Source organism: Malus domestica, chromosome 06 (assembly GCF_042453785.1).
Source record: "Malus domestica chromosome 06, GDT2T_hap1".
Classification (NCBI taxonomy): Eukaryota; Viridiplantae; Streptophyta; class Magnoliopsida; order Rosales; family Rosaceae; genus Malus; species Malus domestica.
Window position 1 is genome coordinate 7726521 of NC_091666.1, and position 15474 is coordinate 7741994.

At 33.6% G+C, this 15474-nt stretch overlaps 1 protein-coding gene across 1 annotated transcript; it reads right to left on the reverse strand.

Annotated features, from left to right (window-relative positions):
• Window positions 1-11693: 11693 nt before the first annotated feature.
• On the reverse strand, window positions 11694-12909 carry LOC114825614 (ethylene-responsive transcription factor ERF039-like). The gene has a single exon (XM_029104540.2). The coding sequence runs from the start codon at window positions 12823-12825 to the stop codon at window positions 12064-12066; it is 762 nt and encodes a 253-aa protein (XP_028960373.2). The 5' UTR covers window positions 12826-12909; the 3' UTR covers window positions 11694-12063.
• Window positions 12910-15474: the final 2565 nt, after the last annotated feature.

Below are 15474 nucleotides of genomic sequence, written 5' to 3' on the forward strand. Positions count from 1 at the left end.
AACAATTCGTCATTTGAAGGGAGTCAAAGATATTTTACGATACCTTCGTTGGACAACAAACATGGGCCTCTTCTACTCAGAGAAATCCATAAATGACCATATTCTTGTTGGATATGCATATGCTGGTTTTCTCTCTAATCCGCATAAAACCCACTCACAAACTGGATATGTGTTCACTAATGGAGATACAACAATTTCATGGCACTCAACAATGCAGACATTAGTTGCTACATCTTTCAATCACTTGGAAATACTTTCTTTACATGAAGCAAGTTGTGAATGTTCTTGGTTAAGATGAATGATCCATCATATCCGGAATTCATGTGGTCTACCTTCAAGGACAGACACTCAAACTGTCATTTATGAAGATAATGCAACCTGTGTTGCCCAAATGAAGGAAGTATTCATTAAGGGCGATAAGACTAAGCACATATCTCCAAAGTTTTTTTAGTGTACATGAGCTCCAGAAGGCTAAAGTTATTGAAGTTAGACAAATCTGTTCCAATGAAAATCTGGCAGACCTGTCTACCAAATCTCTACCAAAGTGCACGTTTCAGAAGCTAATGTAGGGTATCGGATTACGTCGGCTTACCAATCAGTTAAATTTGAAGAATGTGGAATTAGGGCGAGATACATGTCAGGGGAAGCATCCATGATACATGCTTGCTGTACTCTTTTTCCTTAGACTAGGATTTTTCCCACTGGGTTTTTCCTACCAAGGTTTTAACGAGGCAACATAAGCATGCTTAACACTATATCAACAATCCAGGTAAAGTTGTACTCTTTTTCTTTTGCTATGGTTTTTTTTTTCCCACTGATTTTTCCAAGCAAGGTTTTAATGAGGCAATTGATGTTGATATGTGGGCATTCAAGGGGGAGTATTGTAAAGTTGTGAGGATGAATGAATGCCCACAGTGCAGGAGACTTGAGAATAGTAGGGAATAATAGGGAATAGTAGGGAATAGTTGTTGTGTGGTGCTTTCAAAAGTGTAATCATTTTGTCTGTTGGTTAGTCACGGGTGTTACTCTATATAAAGAGTACTCCGTGTGATCACAATACACACAACACTGCGAAAGAAAAGAACTGAAAGCAATAATATCAGTATCCCTCCCTTCCTATTTTTACCTGCAATCCTTTTGTGTTACGAAACTAAACAGTGATATTTTACACTCGTTTCACTTCTGTCCTTAACAAAGACTATCTCTCTAACTTTTATCTGTTTATAACAAAAGCCCTATTTTTTAGTAATGGGAAAAGTTTTTTCAGGTATCACCGATTTGAGACGTTGGCACGATCAATCGAACCACTATTAATTCTTGTGTGGTTGTTACTTTTACCTATGAGTTTATTTATTTTCTTTAAGGTTGATTGCAAGAACAGACAGTCGATCAACAAAATATTATTATGGGTTCGGTACAATATATGTGTGTACCCAGGTCCCAGATATTATTATGAGAGAAAAATCAATAATTAACTGAAAAACGTTTTTTCTGCCAAACCCAGTTTGCAGGTGAATTGCAAACATGGGATGCGGCCATCAACATGACACCAGTCAGTTTCAATTGGACATTACATTTTACAACTTTATAAACAATAGTACAAGTTGTTTACTGTTCTGCAATGACACGTTTACTTTTGTAATTTAGTGGAAGTAAATGGGAGAATAGCGCATCCATGTTGTATTTTTCGTATTAGTGTCGTTTTCATATCATATCTAATATTTTAACAGGCCGTGTCATGTAATACCTGTTAAAATGAACAAGTAATATGAACCGACCCAAACTCGACCCATTAATATTAATGAGTAATATGATTCGATCCATTACCCTTTAATGAAAATACCAATAAATAATCAAGTGAAAAATATAACCCTAAACTAGTATATACATACCACATTGTCATATAAGTACTACTTCAAAACATAAAAAATACATTGGTCCTTCATGTATCACATAACTACTAATTAATGTAGAAGTGTGAAAAATATAAAAGTATATATAAATGCTCGTAATGACAAGCTTTACAACTTTCGTGAAGGGCTCAACTTCTAGAGTCACATAAACTATAGATCGAAATTTAATTGTTGATTGTCGTTTACATTTGCACTCCTTTTTTCTCATAGAATTTTGGTTTTTTTCATATTTTTTTTAAACATGACCTTTTAGAGGATGCAGGAAGATGAACGGTTCAGATTGTTGATATTACGTTCAAAGTTTTACCATTATTGAAAATACTGCTTGGAGTTTATAAAGTCTTTAGAAACTACAAAACATCGACTCATATTTTAGTTAACTGTAAATATTGGAACGTGATATCAACGATCCAAACCTTTCATTTTTCTCCATCTGCTAAATGATTATGTTTTCAAAAAACAAAAATTTGAAAAACAAAATTATGTGAAAACAATAAAGCATAAACAACAATGGTGTCAGATTTCAAAGTTCACCCATGCACAAAAGTGCAAAGCTTGTCACTATGGGTGATTGTGTGTGTATATATATATATATAGATATTACATTTTTCACACTTCTACAATATTTTTTTTATTAATTTTAAACTCAAATAAAAAACATTATTCATGAGGGTTTTAAAAATCTAAACAATGATGTAACCATCGTCTTCGCCTGGAGGATGCAATCTCAAGCATTTATATATTCTTTCACATATTTCACACTTGTACATTAATTATTATGAATTTTTATTTATTTTAAACTCCCCTAAAAATACTACTTGCGAGGGTTTGTAGGGTATTAAAAATTCAAACGAAAATGTACCCATCTCAAAGCATAGAGGATGCGATCACTAGTGTTTGCATATTTTTCACATTTTTCCCACTTGTAAATTTATTATTTTAATTTTTTAACGTGTTTGGTTATTTTTAAATTACTTTAACATTTTTATTTTTAATACGTTCTATAATGTTTTAATCTAAAATTTGATTTGAATTTTGCCTATACTAATACTATACTAGTTGATTTGAATTTTGGACAACAGGTTAAGTAAAATTATCCCCATAATGATAATAAGAAACTCTCATAATAAAATAAAGGCTTTTTAGCCAAAATGGTCCATGAGATTTGCATAACACATCACTTTGGTCCCTATGATTGAAAATCAATAGAAAGTCATTCTGTTAAAAACTCTGTTAAGTGTCCCGGAGCTCTTGGCCAAAAGTTTGGGCAATTTTTAAAGCTTCGTAACTCAATCGTTTCTTAACCAAATTCGACCCATAATATATCAAAATGAAGATAGGAAAGTGTAGAACAAGCCTATTTGGATGCCCAATGGTTGCTGGATATGGCCGAAAAATAGCCTGAAAGGTGATTGGTCCATGGGAAAACTAGAAAACTCGCCGAAAACTAGGTAAACTTTAAATGTTCATAACTTCTTCAATACTCAACCAAATCGAGTGATTCAAAAAGAAAAATAATACTTCTCAATGAGACAAAGAGAATCATACCTTTCTTGATGGCTAAATCACCGTGGTTTGGCCGGAAAAAGGCTCGAAATTGGCTGTCTTGGTCTCGAGTTAGCCATTTTCAAGCCATTTTTCGACCAAACCATGGTGAATTAGCCATCTAAAAAGGTACTAGTCTCTTTGTCTCGTTGAGAAGTATGAGTTTTGTTTTTAAATCACTTGATTTCGTTGAGTATTGAAGAAGTTATTAATGTTTAAAGTTTACCCAGTTTTCGGCAAGTTTTCCAGTTTTCCCGCGGACCAGTCACTTTTCAGGCTATTTTCTGGCCATCTCAGGCAGCCATTGGGCTTCCAAATATGTATAATCTTCTATCTTTGTTTTAATATATTATGGGTCAAATTTGGTTAAGAAACGATTGAGTTATGGAGCTTTGAAAATTGCTCAAACTTTTGGCCAAGAGCTTTGGGACACTGAACGGAGTTTTAACGGAAAGACCAAAATAATGGATGGTGCACAATCTCAAGGACGATTTCCATTGATTTTCAATCTCAAAGACCAAAGTGATGTGTTATGCAAATCTCAAGGACCATTTTGGCTAAAAAGCCTAAAATAAATAAATAATGAAACTGAATTTTTTTTAGCTTATATACAATAATACATATTTAACATACAATATATACACTACGGCTGTTTTATTTTATTGTAAGGTTTTTAGTAGTTTAATTTTAAAATCATCAAAATAATTTTTTTTCTTAACGGGTCAAAAGGGGTTACCCACATGTTATCCGCATGTAAACCCGTTAGTACCCATTATTAACGGGTTCTTACCAGGTGACCTGGTAACAGCCCGATTGGTTATCGTGTTGACCCGAAATTCGTTATTCGTGTTGTGTAAGAAATTGTTAGGTCTAAGAATAGGGCAATCATCAAGGTTCAAATTTACTTAAACCTGACCAGACAGGGTATGTCACTCGTGTGTATCTCACTTATTATTTTTGAGTTTTAGAAAATCTGTGAGATTGAGGGTTTAGGGTTTTAGAAGGTCCGTCAAGATTTTGAGTTAACCATTTTGGATTTTAGGTCTTAGAATGTCCTTGGGATGAGCTTAAACTTTTGGTGTATGTCACGAAGTTTGGGCTGAACTAGTCCCTACGCCTTAACCAATTAATGTAATGATTTTTTTAGGGTGGTGCTATCTATACACATATTTTTACTTTTCACGCACTCTCTCAATTTCTGGTTGTCGGGTTAAATGAATTGAAGATGATCAATAAACAAAAATTAATAAGTGTGTAGGAGGTAGAAAAGAATGTGTAAATATCACCACTTTTTTTAATCCACGTTAGTCACATATCATTAAGGAACTTAATAACTTCTACGACCTTGTAATGGCTGAGTTGGGCATTTTTTTGTCATTTTTTGTCATTTTAACTAACAAAGTAAAAGTATTTAAACTAAAATCCCTTGTACTATATCACAATCCGGCTCACCCTAATACCTTAAAAATAAAGATTTGCGACAGTTGTGAATTTCGAACAGGTTTAGTAGTATTCCTCGTCAATTGTAAATGAGAGGTCTTATATTTGAATTTAGTGGATGATCAATCCAATACCAATTTATTTTTACGCCTCTCAGTAAATCTATTATATTTACGGATTTAAGTAAATCTATTATATTTCATGTAAATAAGTGTCTGTTTATACTTAAAATATATATAATTTCATCATAAACTACAAAATAGAATGACATATATATTATGAATTATTAGAACATAATGAAAACATAGGAAACAAACATATAATGTGTGTTCATTTAACTATTCAGCAAGTCTGTTACAATTTATTGAAAAAAATAAAATACAAAATGAAAGTTATTTATTTTCTGTCTAAATGACACAACTACAAAACCAGTTATCAGTGGCGTTTTGAAAACCGACAAAAAATATATATTATTGTCTGATTTTAAGCAAAATCCGACAGAAAATGGATGCAGTGACGGATATAATAAGCGACAGAATTGCCTACGTCAGGAAATGAATTTTCCAACATAAAATATTCTAAAACCGATAGAAATTGTGTCGGATATAACCGACAGATAATATATTAATAATAAATAAATCAACCGACAGAAATGAATTAACAAAGAATAAATAATAGTAATTCCTGTCGGATAAAACCAACAGACAAAAATTAATAATCATTAAATATTAGCATTTTATGTCGGCTAAAACCGACATGAATTAATTAATAATAAAAAAAATATAAATCACTTTCTGCATTTTCCATATCCTCTGCGTTCACCATCCAACCACTACTTGCAGTTTCAGAGAGCACAGAGAAAGCTTATCTCCCTCCTTCATGGTACTAAAAAGTTTTAAGCATCACTACAAATTACTCCGACAAAAACTTCATGGCGCAAAGCATACAACTACTTCATATATGCAAGCAATAGGATAAACATTATAAAGCAACTTACAGATATAGCCGCCCATGCTAGCCCGGGAATCGGCCACCACCATGACGCCATCTTTGAAGATGAACGCAAGCGAGGTTGTTCCTTTGGCCGGCTTCACCATCTGAATAGCTTCCTTCTGAAATCCATCAAACTAAAATAGCAGGAAAAGAAGAATAAAAAAAACCCATAAATCAGCCAAACCGTACCACACAAAAGACTAAGGACCACGAAAAGAGAGCACAAAAAGCACATTGGAATTCACATCATTGGTGATAGGAACCTCGAATGACGGAGGAGCCGAAACTGAAGGGAAATCTATGAGATTCATGTGGGATTTCTAATGACTAGCATGCATATACAATTCAAAATTTATATACGAAAGCAACGGAAGCATGTTATCAAATAATATCAAAGCTATAGTCATGCAAATCCCCTTCAAGGTTCATAGGTTTATATATAATGCATCAAAATATTTAAGTAAAGAACAAAGTGTAGGAATAGATCTATACCTCTTGATCTAGATTTTAGACCAAGGATGGACCACCTCCAAGCCCTTTGTTCCTTGAACTCCTTGAGCCTAGCCTCCCTCCTTGCCTCCTCCACTTTGTTAGTATGAGTGCTCCTTTGGTTCTCCTTTAGTCTCCAAAGTAGAAGACCTCTAAAGATCCACACCCACTAGTGTAGTGAGATGGATTGACGAATGACCAAAAGGGTGAAAAGATGATTAGCTAAAATCACCCTTAAGGTGGCCGGCCTTTGGTGTTGAAGAGAGAGTAATTTTCTTTTTATCTTTAGTTGTTTTGAACACACAAAAACCCTATTTCAAATTATCTCTATAAAGTTCCTTATATAGACAAAAAGAAACCTAGTCAACAACTTGACTTTCACTCTCTCCCTTTCCCTTTAAGTGGCCGGCCTTTAGTGTTTGGTTTGGGCTTTGGGCTTTTATTATTTCAAGTCATCCTATGCTTGAATAAAAGCCCAATGGGTCTAGGCCCAATGGGCCCAATTAAACCCGAACGTTTCTTTAAACCCAAAACGATCTTATATCGCTTTTATGATTTCATTAGACTTTCTAATTAATCACAACACTTAATTAATCCAATTAATTATTCCCATCATCCATTAGTGGTATCACTACAAGAGTGTATCGGTGTACAATCATTTTAGGTTCTAATTAGCAAGGCAGTGAGGTGATTGGCACCAATCCAATTGATTATTTTTAATCCAATCACTTAGTGAATTAAAACTTCCTTTTAATTCACCTTCTTCTCTGACTACTACATTTAATCATCTAGAAGAACTCCCAAGCCATGAGTGACATCTAACCATATATCATGGCTACCCAAGCTAATGTAGAATTTGTTCGGAGAACCTATTCAGTTGGAATTACAATGTAATTCGATCCTTCTCTAAAACAATACTCTCAATCACATCATTGTGGTATGGATATATTATGTCAAACCCCTAATGTGATTACTCATTCTTATATGATTCAATTGAGTCGTATAGGAACGCTTTCCTTTATTACGCTCGATACTTCGGCCGAAGATTCCAGAATCATATCTTAGAGTATTATTCCTCTCTTAACGAAGATTAGAGATTCCTTGTTGCGCATTCACTTGCCTTCATGACTAAGTGGCTTAACCCCAACTATGCTGTGGACACCCGCGAATGGGGTGCCTTTGACATAATCAAAAATCAAGTACTTAACCACAAGACAACGACGATGCCTCAGGTCAAAGGACTACTTACATTATTCCAACCATAAGAGTTACTTGCTTGACATGTGAGTAGACCTCCATGCAAGTACTCTCGTTCGATTGTGTTCAGTGAACTCATTCCCTTAATGAGCACCTACATACTTGTCTTAGTGTCATTACACGAATGGGATGAGACTTTCCATCTTTCCAATTGATGCGGACATAGTATGTACCGGTCTATGCATTGTCAGTTTCCCTCCGACAATCCTATGACTAGGAACCTTTTGGACATGATGATTATGCGAAGAAGGTCTCTGTAGTCTAACATCATTAGATTACTTTTTCAATCGATCCATTGTCCATGGATTCACTATTTAGGACATATATCGTTCATTGAGATAGTCCTAATTAGTATCTTTGCCATTTGATGTATAAGAGTCATCTATACATCCATTCATTTGTCTTGAAAGGTTTCTTCCAAAGATTGACTTTCAGGGCATATTTCCAACAGAAACGCTGTCAGAACATTGCCTTCCTTTGATCGCCGGCTCTAGAAGCTCCTTCTGCAGATTAAACAAAAAATAGCACCACGTTTTCAAAATACGCATAATTAATCAAATATAATCAAAATTAGAAGGAATTTGATAATGTGTACTGGAGCGAACCTCGGGGTCATGGACTTGATCGACAATGCAGGGAGAAGCGAGGTGGAAGATGCCAGAGCAGCAATTTACGGCGGCGAGCATGGAGTTGTAGTCGAGGAGGTCAATCTGGAAGAGACGGAGGCGCGACTCTGCTTCTAGATGCTTCGAGACCGCTAGTGTCAAGCTTCATAGCTTCTTAAAATCCTCTGAGAATGACAACATTAGAGATAAAAAAAACTGGTGCAATCCGTGCCCAATTTCAAAGATTCCGTAATTAAAATCGAAAAAATTGAGAGAAATTAGGGGCTGTGAAAATACCTTGGAGATTTGATTATTTCACAGACCAAGAAGAAGGGGAAGAATGGAGAGTGAGATTGAGCTAAAGAAGAGAGAGAATGAAAAGAGGGGTTTATGGTGTAGGTGTTATAAAGGGAGGTACAGAGGAGGATGACAGGAGTGGAGTCGAGTGAAGAAAAGGGGGAAGGGAGAAGCAGCGGTGCGGGGAAGATTGAGGAGTTATATAAATTTAGGTTATTTTCATTACTGTTGGTTAAAACCGACAAAATTTTTTTTTTTTAAAATAAAAAGCGACAGAAATTTTTTATTACTGTCGGTTATAACCGACAGAAAAAAAATGGCGGCAAAATTTCCTTTGAAAATTTTAAATTTTCCCCAAAAATTTTAAATTCCCCCAGAAATTTTGTTACGATTTTAAAAAATAAAATAATAATTGTTTGGTTTAATAAATAAATAAATAATATGTAATTAAATATAATATGTTTTTAAAAATTAAATAAATAATTGTTTGGTTTAATAGGTAATTTTTACACTTTTGGTTTAATAGATAATAATCCATGTAAAATATGCGATAAAGAAATAAAAAGAGAATTGTACAATGAAAATGTCATCACATAAACTAAATATTGTCTAATCAATACTTGAAAAACATAAATAAAATTTTTGCACAAATTACTTTTCTCACTTCAAAATTTAGGCAAATTTATGCATTCTACGAAACTAGTTTCCATGATCTAACTGTCAAACTTATTTGTAGATACTACAAGAGCACATACGTAAAAAATCGTAAAAAAACAAACATTCATATATTACGTAACGGAACAAAAAAATTTGACGGTTATAAACGAAAATTCACAATTTAACGGTTATTTTAGCTTTGATTTTAATGATTTTTTACAACTACACTCCTCGACCCTATAAGAATGTAATGAATAAATTTGATCTTCAATTTAAAATATTTACACTAGTGGATACCATATTTTATACTTGATGGGGAAGTATAACATTAACTCTAAATGTTTGTTTAATCTACCGTTTTGACTCGATATGCATTCTACGAAACATTTTTCAACGATCCAACCGTCAAATTTATTTGTGCACAGTCTGAGATTGCATACGTAAAAAATTGTAAAAATCAAACATTCAGAGATTGCGTAACAGAACAAAAGTTTTCGACGGTTATAAACGAAAATTCACAATTTAACGGTTATTTTAGCTCCGATTTTAATGATTTTTTACAGCTACACTGCTCGACCATATAAGAATGTAATGAATAAATTTGATCTTCAATTTAAAATATTTACACTAGTGGATACCACAAATCTTATTTTATACTTAATGGAAGTATAACATTAACTAGAGTGTTTGTTTAATCTACTGTTTTAATGCGATACGCATTCTACGAAGCGTTTTTCAACCATTCAACCGTCAAACTTATTTATACATACTCCGAGATCACATACGTAAAAAATCACAAAATACAAACATTAAGAGATTAGGTAACATAACAAAAGTTTTCGACGGTTATAAACGAAAAATCACAATTTAACGGTTACTTTAGCTCCGATTTTAATGATTTTTTACAGCTACACTCATCGACCCTATAAGAATGCAATGAATAAATTTGATCTTCAATTTAAAATTTACACTAGTGGATACCACAAAACCTTATTTTATACTTAATGGAAGTATAACATTAACTCTTAAGTGTTTATTTAATCTACCGTTTTGACGCGATACACATTCTACAAAACTTTTTTCAATGATCTAACCGTCAAATTTGTTTGTACATACTCCGAGATCACATAGGTAAAAAAATCACAAAAAACAAACATTCAAAGATTAGGTAACAAAACAAAAGTTTTTTACGGTTATAAACGAAAAATCAAAATTTAAAGGTTATTTTAGCTCCGATTTTGATGATTTTTTATAGCTACACTCCTTGACCCTATAAGAATGCATTGAAAGAATTCGATCTTCAATTTAAAATATTTACACTAGTGGATACTACAAAATCTTATTTTATACCTGATGGGGAAGTATAACATTAACTCTAAGTGTTTGTTTAATCTACAGTTTTGATGCAACATGCATTCTATGAAAATTTTTTCAACGATCCAACCATCAAACTTATTTTTACACACTTTGAGATTGTATACATAAAAAAATCGTAAAAAACAAACATTCAGAGATTAAGTAACGAAACAAAAAATTTCGATGGTTATAAACAAAAAATCTCAATTTAACGGTTATTTTAGCTCCGATTTTGATGATTTTTTACAGCTACACTGCTCAACCCTATAAGAATCTTCAATTTAAAATATTTACACTAGTGAATAATTTTTTATACTTAATGGAAGTATAACATTAACTCTTAAGTGTTTGTTAAATCTATTAATTTGATAGGATATGCACTATACAAAACTATTTTCAACGATCCAACCGTCAAATATGCTTGTATATACTCCGAGATAGCATGTGTAAAAAATCGCAAAAAAAAAAAAACATTCAGAGATTAGGTAACGGGACCGTGAGTGAAAAAAAAATTTAAACAATTTGTTTATTTATTTATTTTTAATCAATGTAACATTTTAAAATAATAAAATAGTAAATTTCTGTCGGTTATAACCGTCACCATTAACTTAGAACCGCCAAAATATGTTAAAAATATTAAAAAAAAAAGAATTCAAAAATACTGAGGGTTATAATACTTTTATGGTGGTTAAATCCTCCAGGAAAAATCCGATAGGAATTTATATATCCGACAGAAAGTAACTTTAATCTGACAGTAAATAAATTATGTGTCGGATATCTTTTATCCGTCAGAATGACTTATTAACCGCTACGATCGTCCGACACCTAAAGCTAATATTGTAGTAGTGTGAGTCACAACCTAGGTGGGTGCCTAGGCGGGTCTGGGTGGGCTAAGCAGGTGCCTAGGCGGTCTAGGTGGGTGCCGCAACAGGTCTAGGTGCCATTTCTTAATTTTTAAATGCCTAGGCATTAATCAAGCGGTGGCCAGCCGCCTATCGCCTAGGCATAGATTTTTAGAACAGTGCTCTATACATTCCCTTGAAGTTTTATAACAATGTTGTCCAAATTTTCCAGTGGGAAAATTTAGAGTCAAATTTATCAAGTGTAGTAACTAAACATAGAGAAGTTTTCATACTTTGAATTATGACAAGATCCAATGCGCATGAACATTGTTATTTCTCTCAATATATATTTACACTGAAAGTATGACAAATTAATTAAAAAGGTACATTATTCAGGTTTTTTTAACAAAATCTAGCAGGCATGGCTAATATTCCATACCTTACAGTAGTAAATTAATTAATCAAGCTGAACCTCTGGCAACATAATCCCAAACCAAACCTGTGGAAACTGAAAAGTTGAGCTTCCTGATTCGAGTAGCTATTTGGACTTTGGAGCAGCGGCAACAACAAGCAACTTATATAAACTTTTAAACAAAACTTGCCAATTAAGCTGCTGCTTTCTTCAATTCTTCAGTGAATGCTTTTGCCCCATTGGTTCTGACATCTGAGTCACTCCCACAAGAACTCAGGCTCTTCATCAAGCCATGGCACAGAGAAAATAAACCCATGATCACTGTGATGCCCAACATCTAAAAGCAGATCAGGGAGGTCAAAAAACACGTCATCATTGTAATTGGTTGATGGTGAAGTTGATGATGAATCATGAGGACTACTGTCGTGAACAGCTTGGCTGATCAGCTCTGTCTCGACTTCCGCTTCCTGTTCAAGGCTGCTGCTTGTGTAGGTAAGAGCAGCTGCCTTAGCAGCAGCAGCTTGGATGTCCTTTGGCGAGGCGGAAGCCGGAATCGGAAGCTCTTGAGCTAGATCAGGGAAGTTGAGAACAGCAGAGCTGCCTTTGATTGTCAGAGCGGCGACATCGTGCGCTCGAGCGGCCATTTCGGGGATGGGAAAAGTTCCAAGCCAAATTCTTGACTTTTTTCTTGGCTCTCGGATTTCTGAGACCCATTTGCCCCACTGACGCATTCTCACTCCTCTATACGTTGGATGATGAGGATGCCTCTGCTGCCTCCCATCACCATTAATCCTTTTTTTAATCTTTGCTTTCTTCTTACTAATTTGATCATCATCATCATCATCATCGTTAGTAGTCAAAGCAGTAGCAGCTTTTTGATGACCTTCAAGTAGTTCTAGTTGATTTGATGATGATGATCTCTTGCTAATTTTTTGTGATTGAGAGGTGGTAGAATTTGAGTAAGAAGAAGATGTGGTTTGAGCCTCACTGTCTATAAAATTGAATTGTTCTTCTCCCATGGTTAAGTGGGTAGAAGAAGAAAAAAGAAGAAGAAAATGAAGAAGAATGTGGTAGAGAGCTAAAAATAGGGGTACGTGGTCTTCTCTTATGGTGCTTACACATGAGAAAAGATATATATATATACAGGGAGCTTAAGGGGAGGGATCCCTATTTTTTCAAAAAAAATGGGGACACGCTCCCCACCGTTAGATTGACTTTAATGAAATTGTGTGGTTGAGATTAAAACACAGGCCATAGAATCTCAACCACATGATTTCATTTAATTCAAATCCAACGGTGGGGAGCGTGTCCCCATTTTTTTTGAAAAAATGGGGATCCCTCCCCTTAAGCAATTCCCATATATATATATATATATACATACAGAGAGCTTAAGGGGAGGGATCCCCATTTTTTGAAAAAAATGGGGATTAGGTGTGGGGCCCACTTCACATCTAATTTCAACGATCCGAACCGTCTATTTTGTTAGTCTCGATTCATAGATCATCCTTGCAAAAATTCAATTCAATCTGAAATCATTTGCCTATTTAATTATCAATATCAAATTTCATATTTTCTTATATATCAAAGTATTCGTTCATTTCCTTGAACCCAATTAGATGTCTTAAACATTTCCAATTTAGTTAATATTTTGCAAGGATGATCTATGAATCGAGACTAACAAAATAGACGGTTCGGATCGTTGAAATTAGATGTGAAGTGGGCCCCACACCTAATCCCCATTTTTTTCAAAAAATGGGGATCCCTCCCCTTAAGCTCTCTGTATATATGTGTGTGTATAATTAAAGCAGTGGACCAAAGCACAATAGTACGAACACTGGTCCCCTCTTTACCAGAGCCTGTCATTTCTCTTACATACAATCAATCATTTCTATATACGCGCCAGATTTTAATTTATTAATAAGAAGAAATGATTTATAAAATATAAGTAATTCAGATTAAATGACGGAGTAATTGAAGATCGAGCTGAAAGACAAAGAACAAAGTTTTGCAGATTAAGACTCTAATGTCCCATTTGAAACCAATGGCAAGTCATTTCAAATAGAACGACGTTGTGCATCAAACTCACTACTATATTGTTGTATAAGACTTTTTTAGTTAAATTCTATCGTTGTAACGATTTTTTAGTGTTTTAAGATTTAAGCCTGTTTTCATTATTATGTTGTGCATCAAACTCACTACTATATTATTGTCTAAGACTTTTTCAATTAAATTCTATCGTTGTAACGATTTTTTAGTATTTTAAGATTTAAGCCTGTTTTCATTATTATGTTATTTGTTTAATTCTATTCTTATTTGCATTCTTAAGGCTTGTAGAGTTAAGTTATATTATCAATAGCACGTGATATTGGGCTGTTATATTTTTGAAGTGAGTTCGAATGTTCATATTCTTTACAAATAACTTTGTTTATTCTTTTTTCCTTCACGTTGCGCCAGTAAGGTGATGAGTATTTTTCAAAGAGTGCATTGTTTGTAACTTTGTCTAGCCCCATGTTGACGTTTGAATGATCTATGCCTTGGCATATCTTTTACCGTAATGTTGGGGAAATTAAATTTATCAACTAAATTATATAGAAGTGATTGAATTATTGCTTACGTGACATATCATTTAGCTTGCAAATTTAATCTATAATTTAGTTTTTCCAGCATTACACAATCTTTATAGTGGATTTGTATCTTTGGCCCTCTCCCCTATGTCTTATTGAAGAACTTAATTGGGAAAGAGTAGGGCATTTACGTGTGCTTATTGTATTTTTATTTACTCAAGGAGGTGGGCCATTCAAAGATTTGCTTTTCATTGCTTGGCCCCCAAAACGTTTGTTTTATCAATGAAGCCACGAGTTTCACATCGAAGCAGGTTTGAGGTTGTTTATTGGTAGTGTTTGCCATATATGCAGCTTGCTTTTAGTTACAATTATCTTAAATTTGATCTAGTTCACTAATTACCTCTGATCTCTCTCCGTTGACGTTGAAAGTATGTAACATTTCGTTTCCTGAGCTCAATATATATAATTCTCTATGACACTTGGAAACCTAGTTTTTCAACACACACGTATATAATTCATAGGTTTCCCTTCTGTTAGAGATCACTCAAATAAGCTTATTTGAGGGACACCTTGTTTCGTAACTTTTTTTTATTTTTTTATTATTATTTTTTTTTTAACAATTCAAACCATCTATATTTTAGTACATCTTCTTACAAAAAAAATTAAATAAATTCAGAACCATTAAGATATCCAATCGTATTGAAGAAAATGGACATAATCGATCATTAAATGAAGACTTAAAAGATGGATAATTGGATTGTTAAAATATGGTGTGGAGTGGACCCTACAAAGCATCCCAGGGATCCCTCAACGTAGGTTCTCATACCTCATTTTTCTATTTCATTGATTGAAACCTTATTCTTTTTCAATTTTTATCAAGGTACTTTGATTTTTATCCACATCATTATTTCAATAATAAAGTATATGCATGGAAGCATATTTAAATCTTATAATTAAAAATTATTTAACCATTTCAATATATACATTTAGTGATAAAAACGTTACATTTGGTATATTTATATTTATCGCTCAATTTTATATTATATCTATTTTTAATTTGCAACCATTTTTTTACTCTGTACTAATTTTCTTTTAGTTTTAATC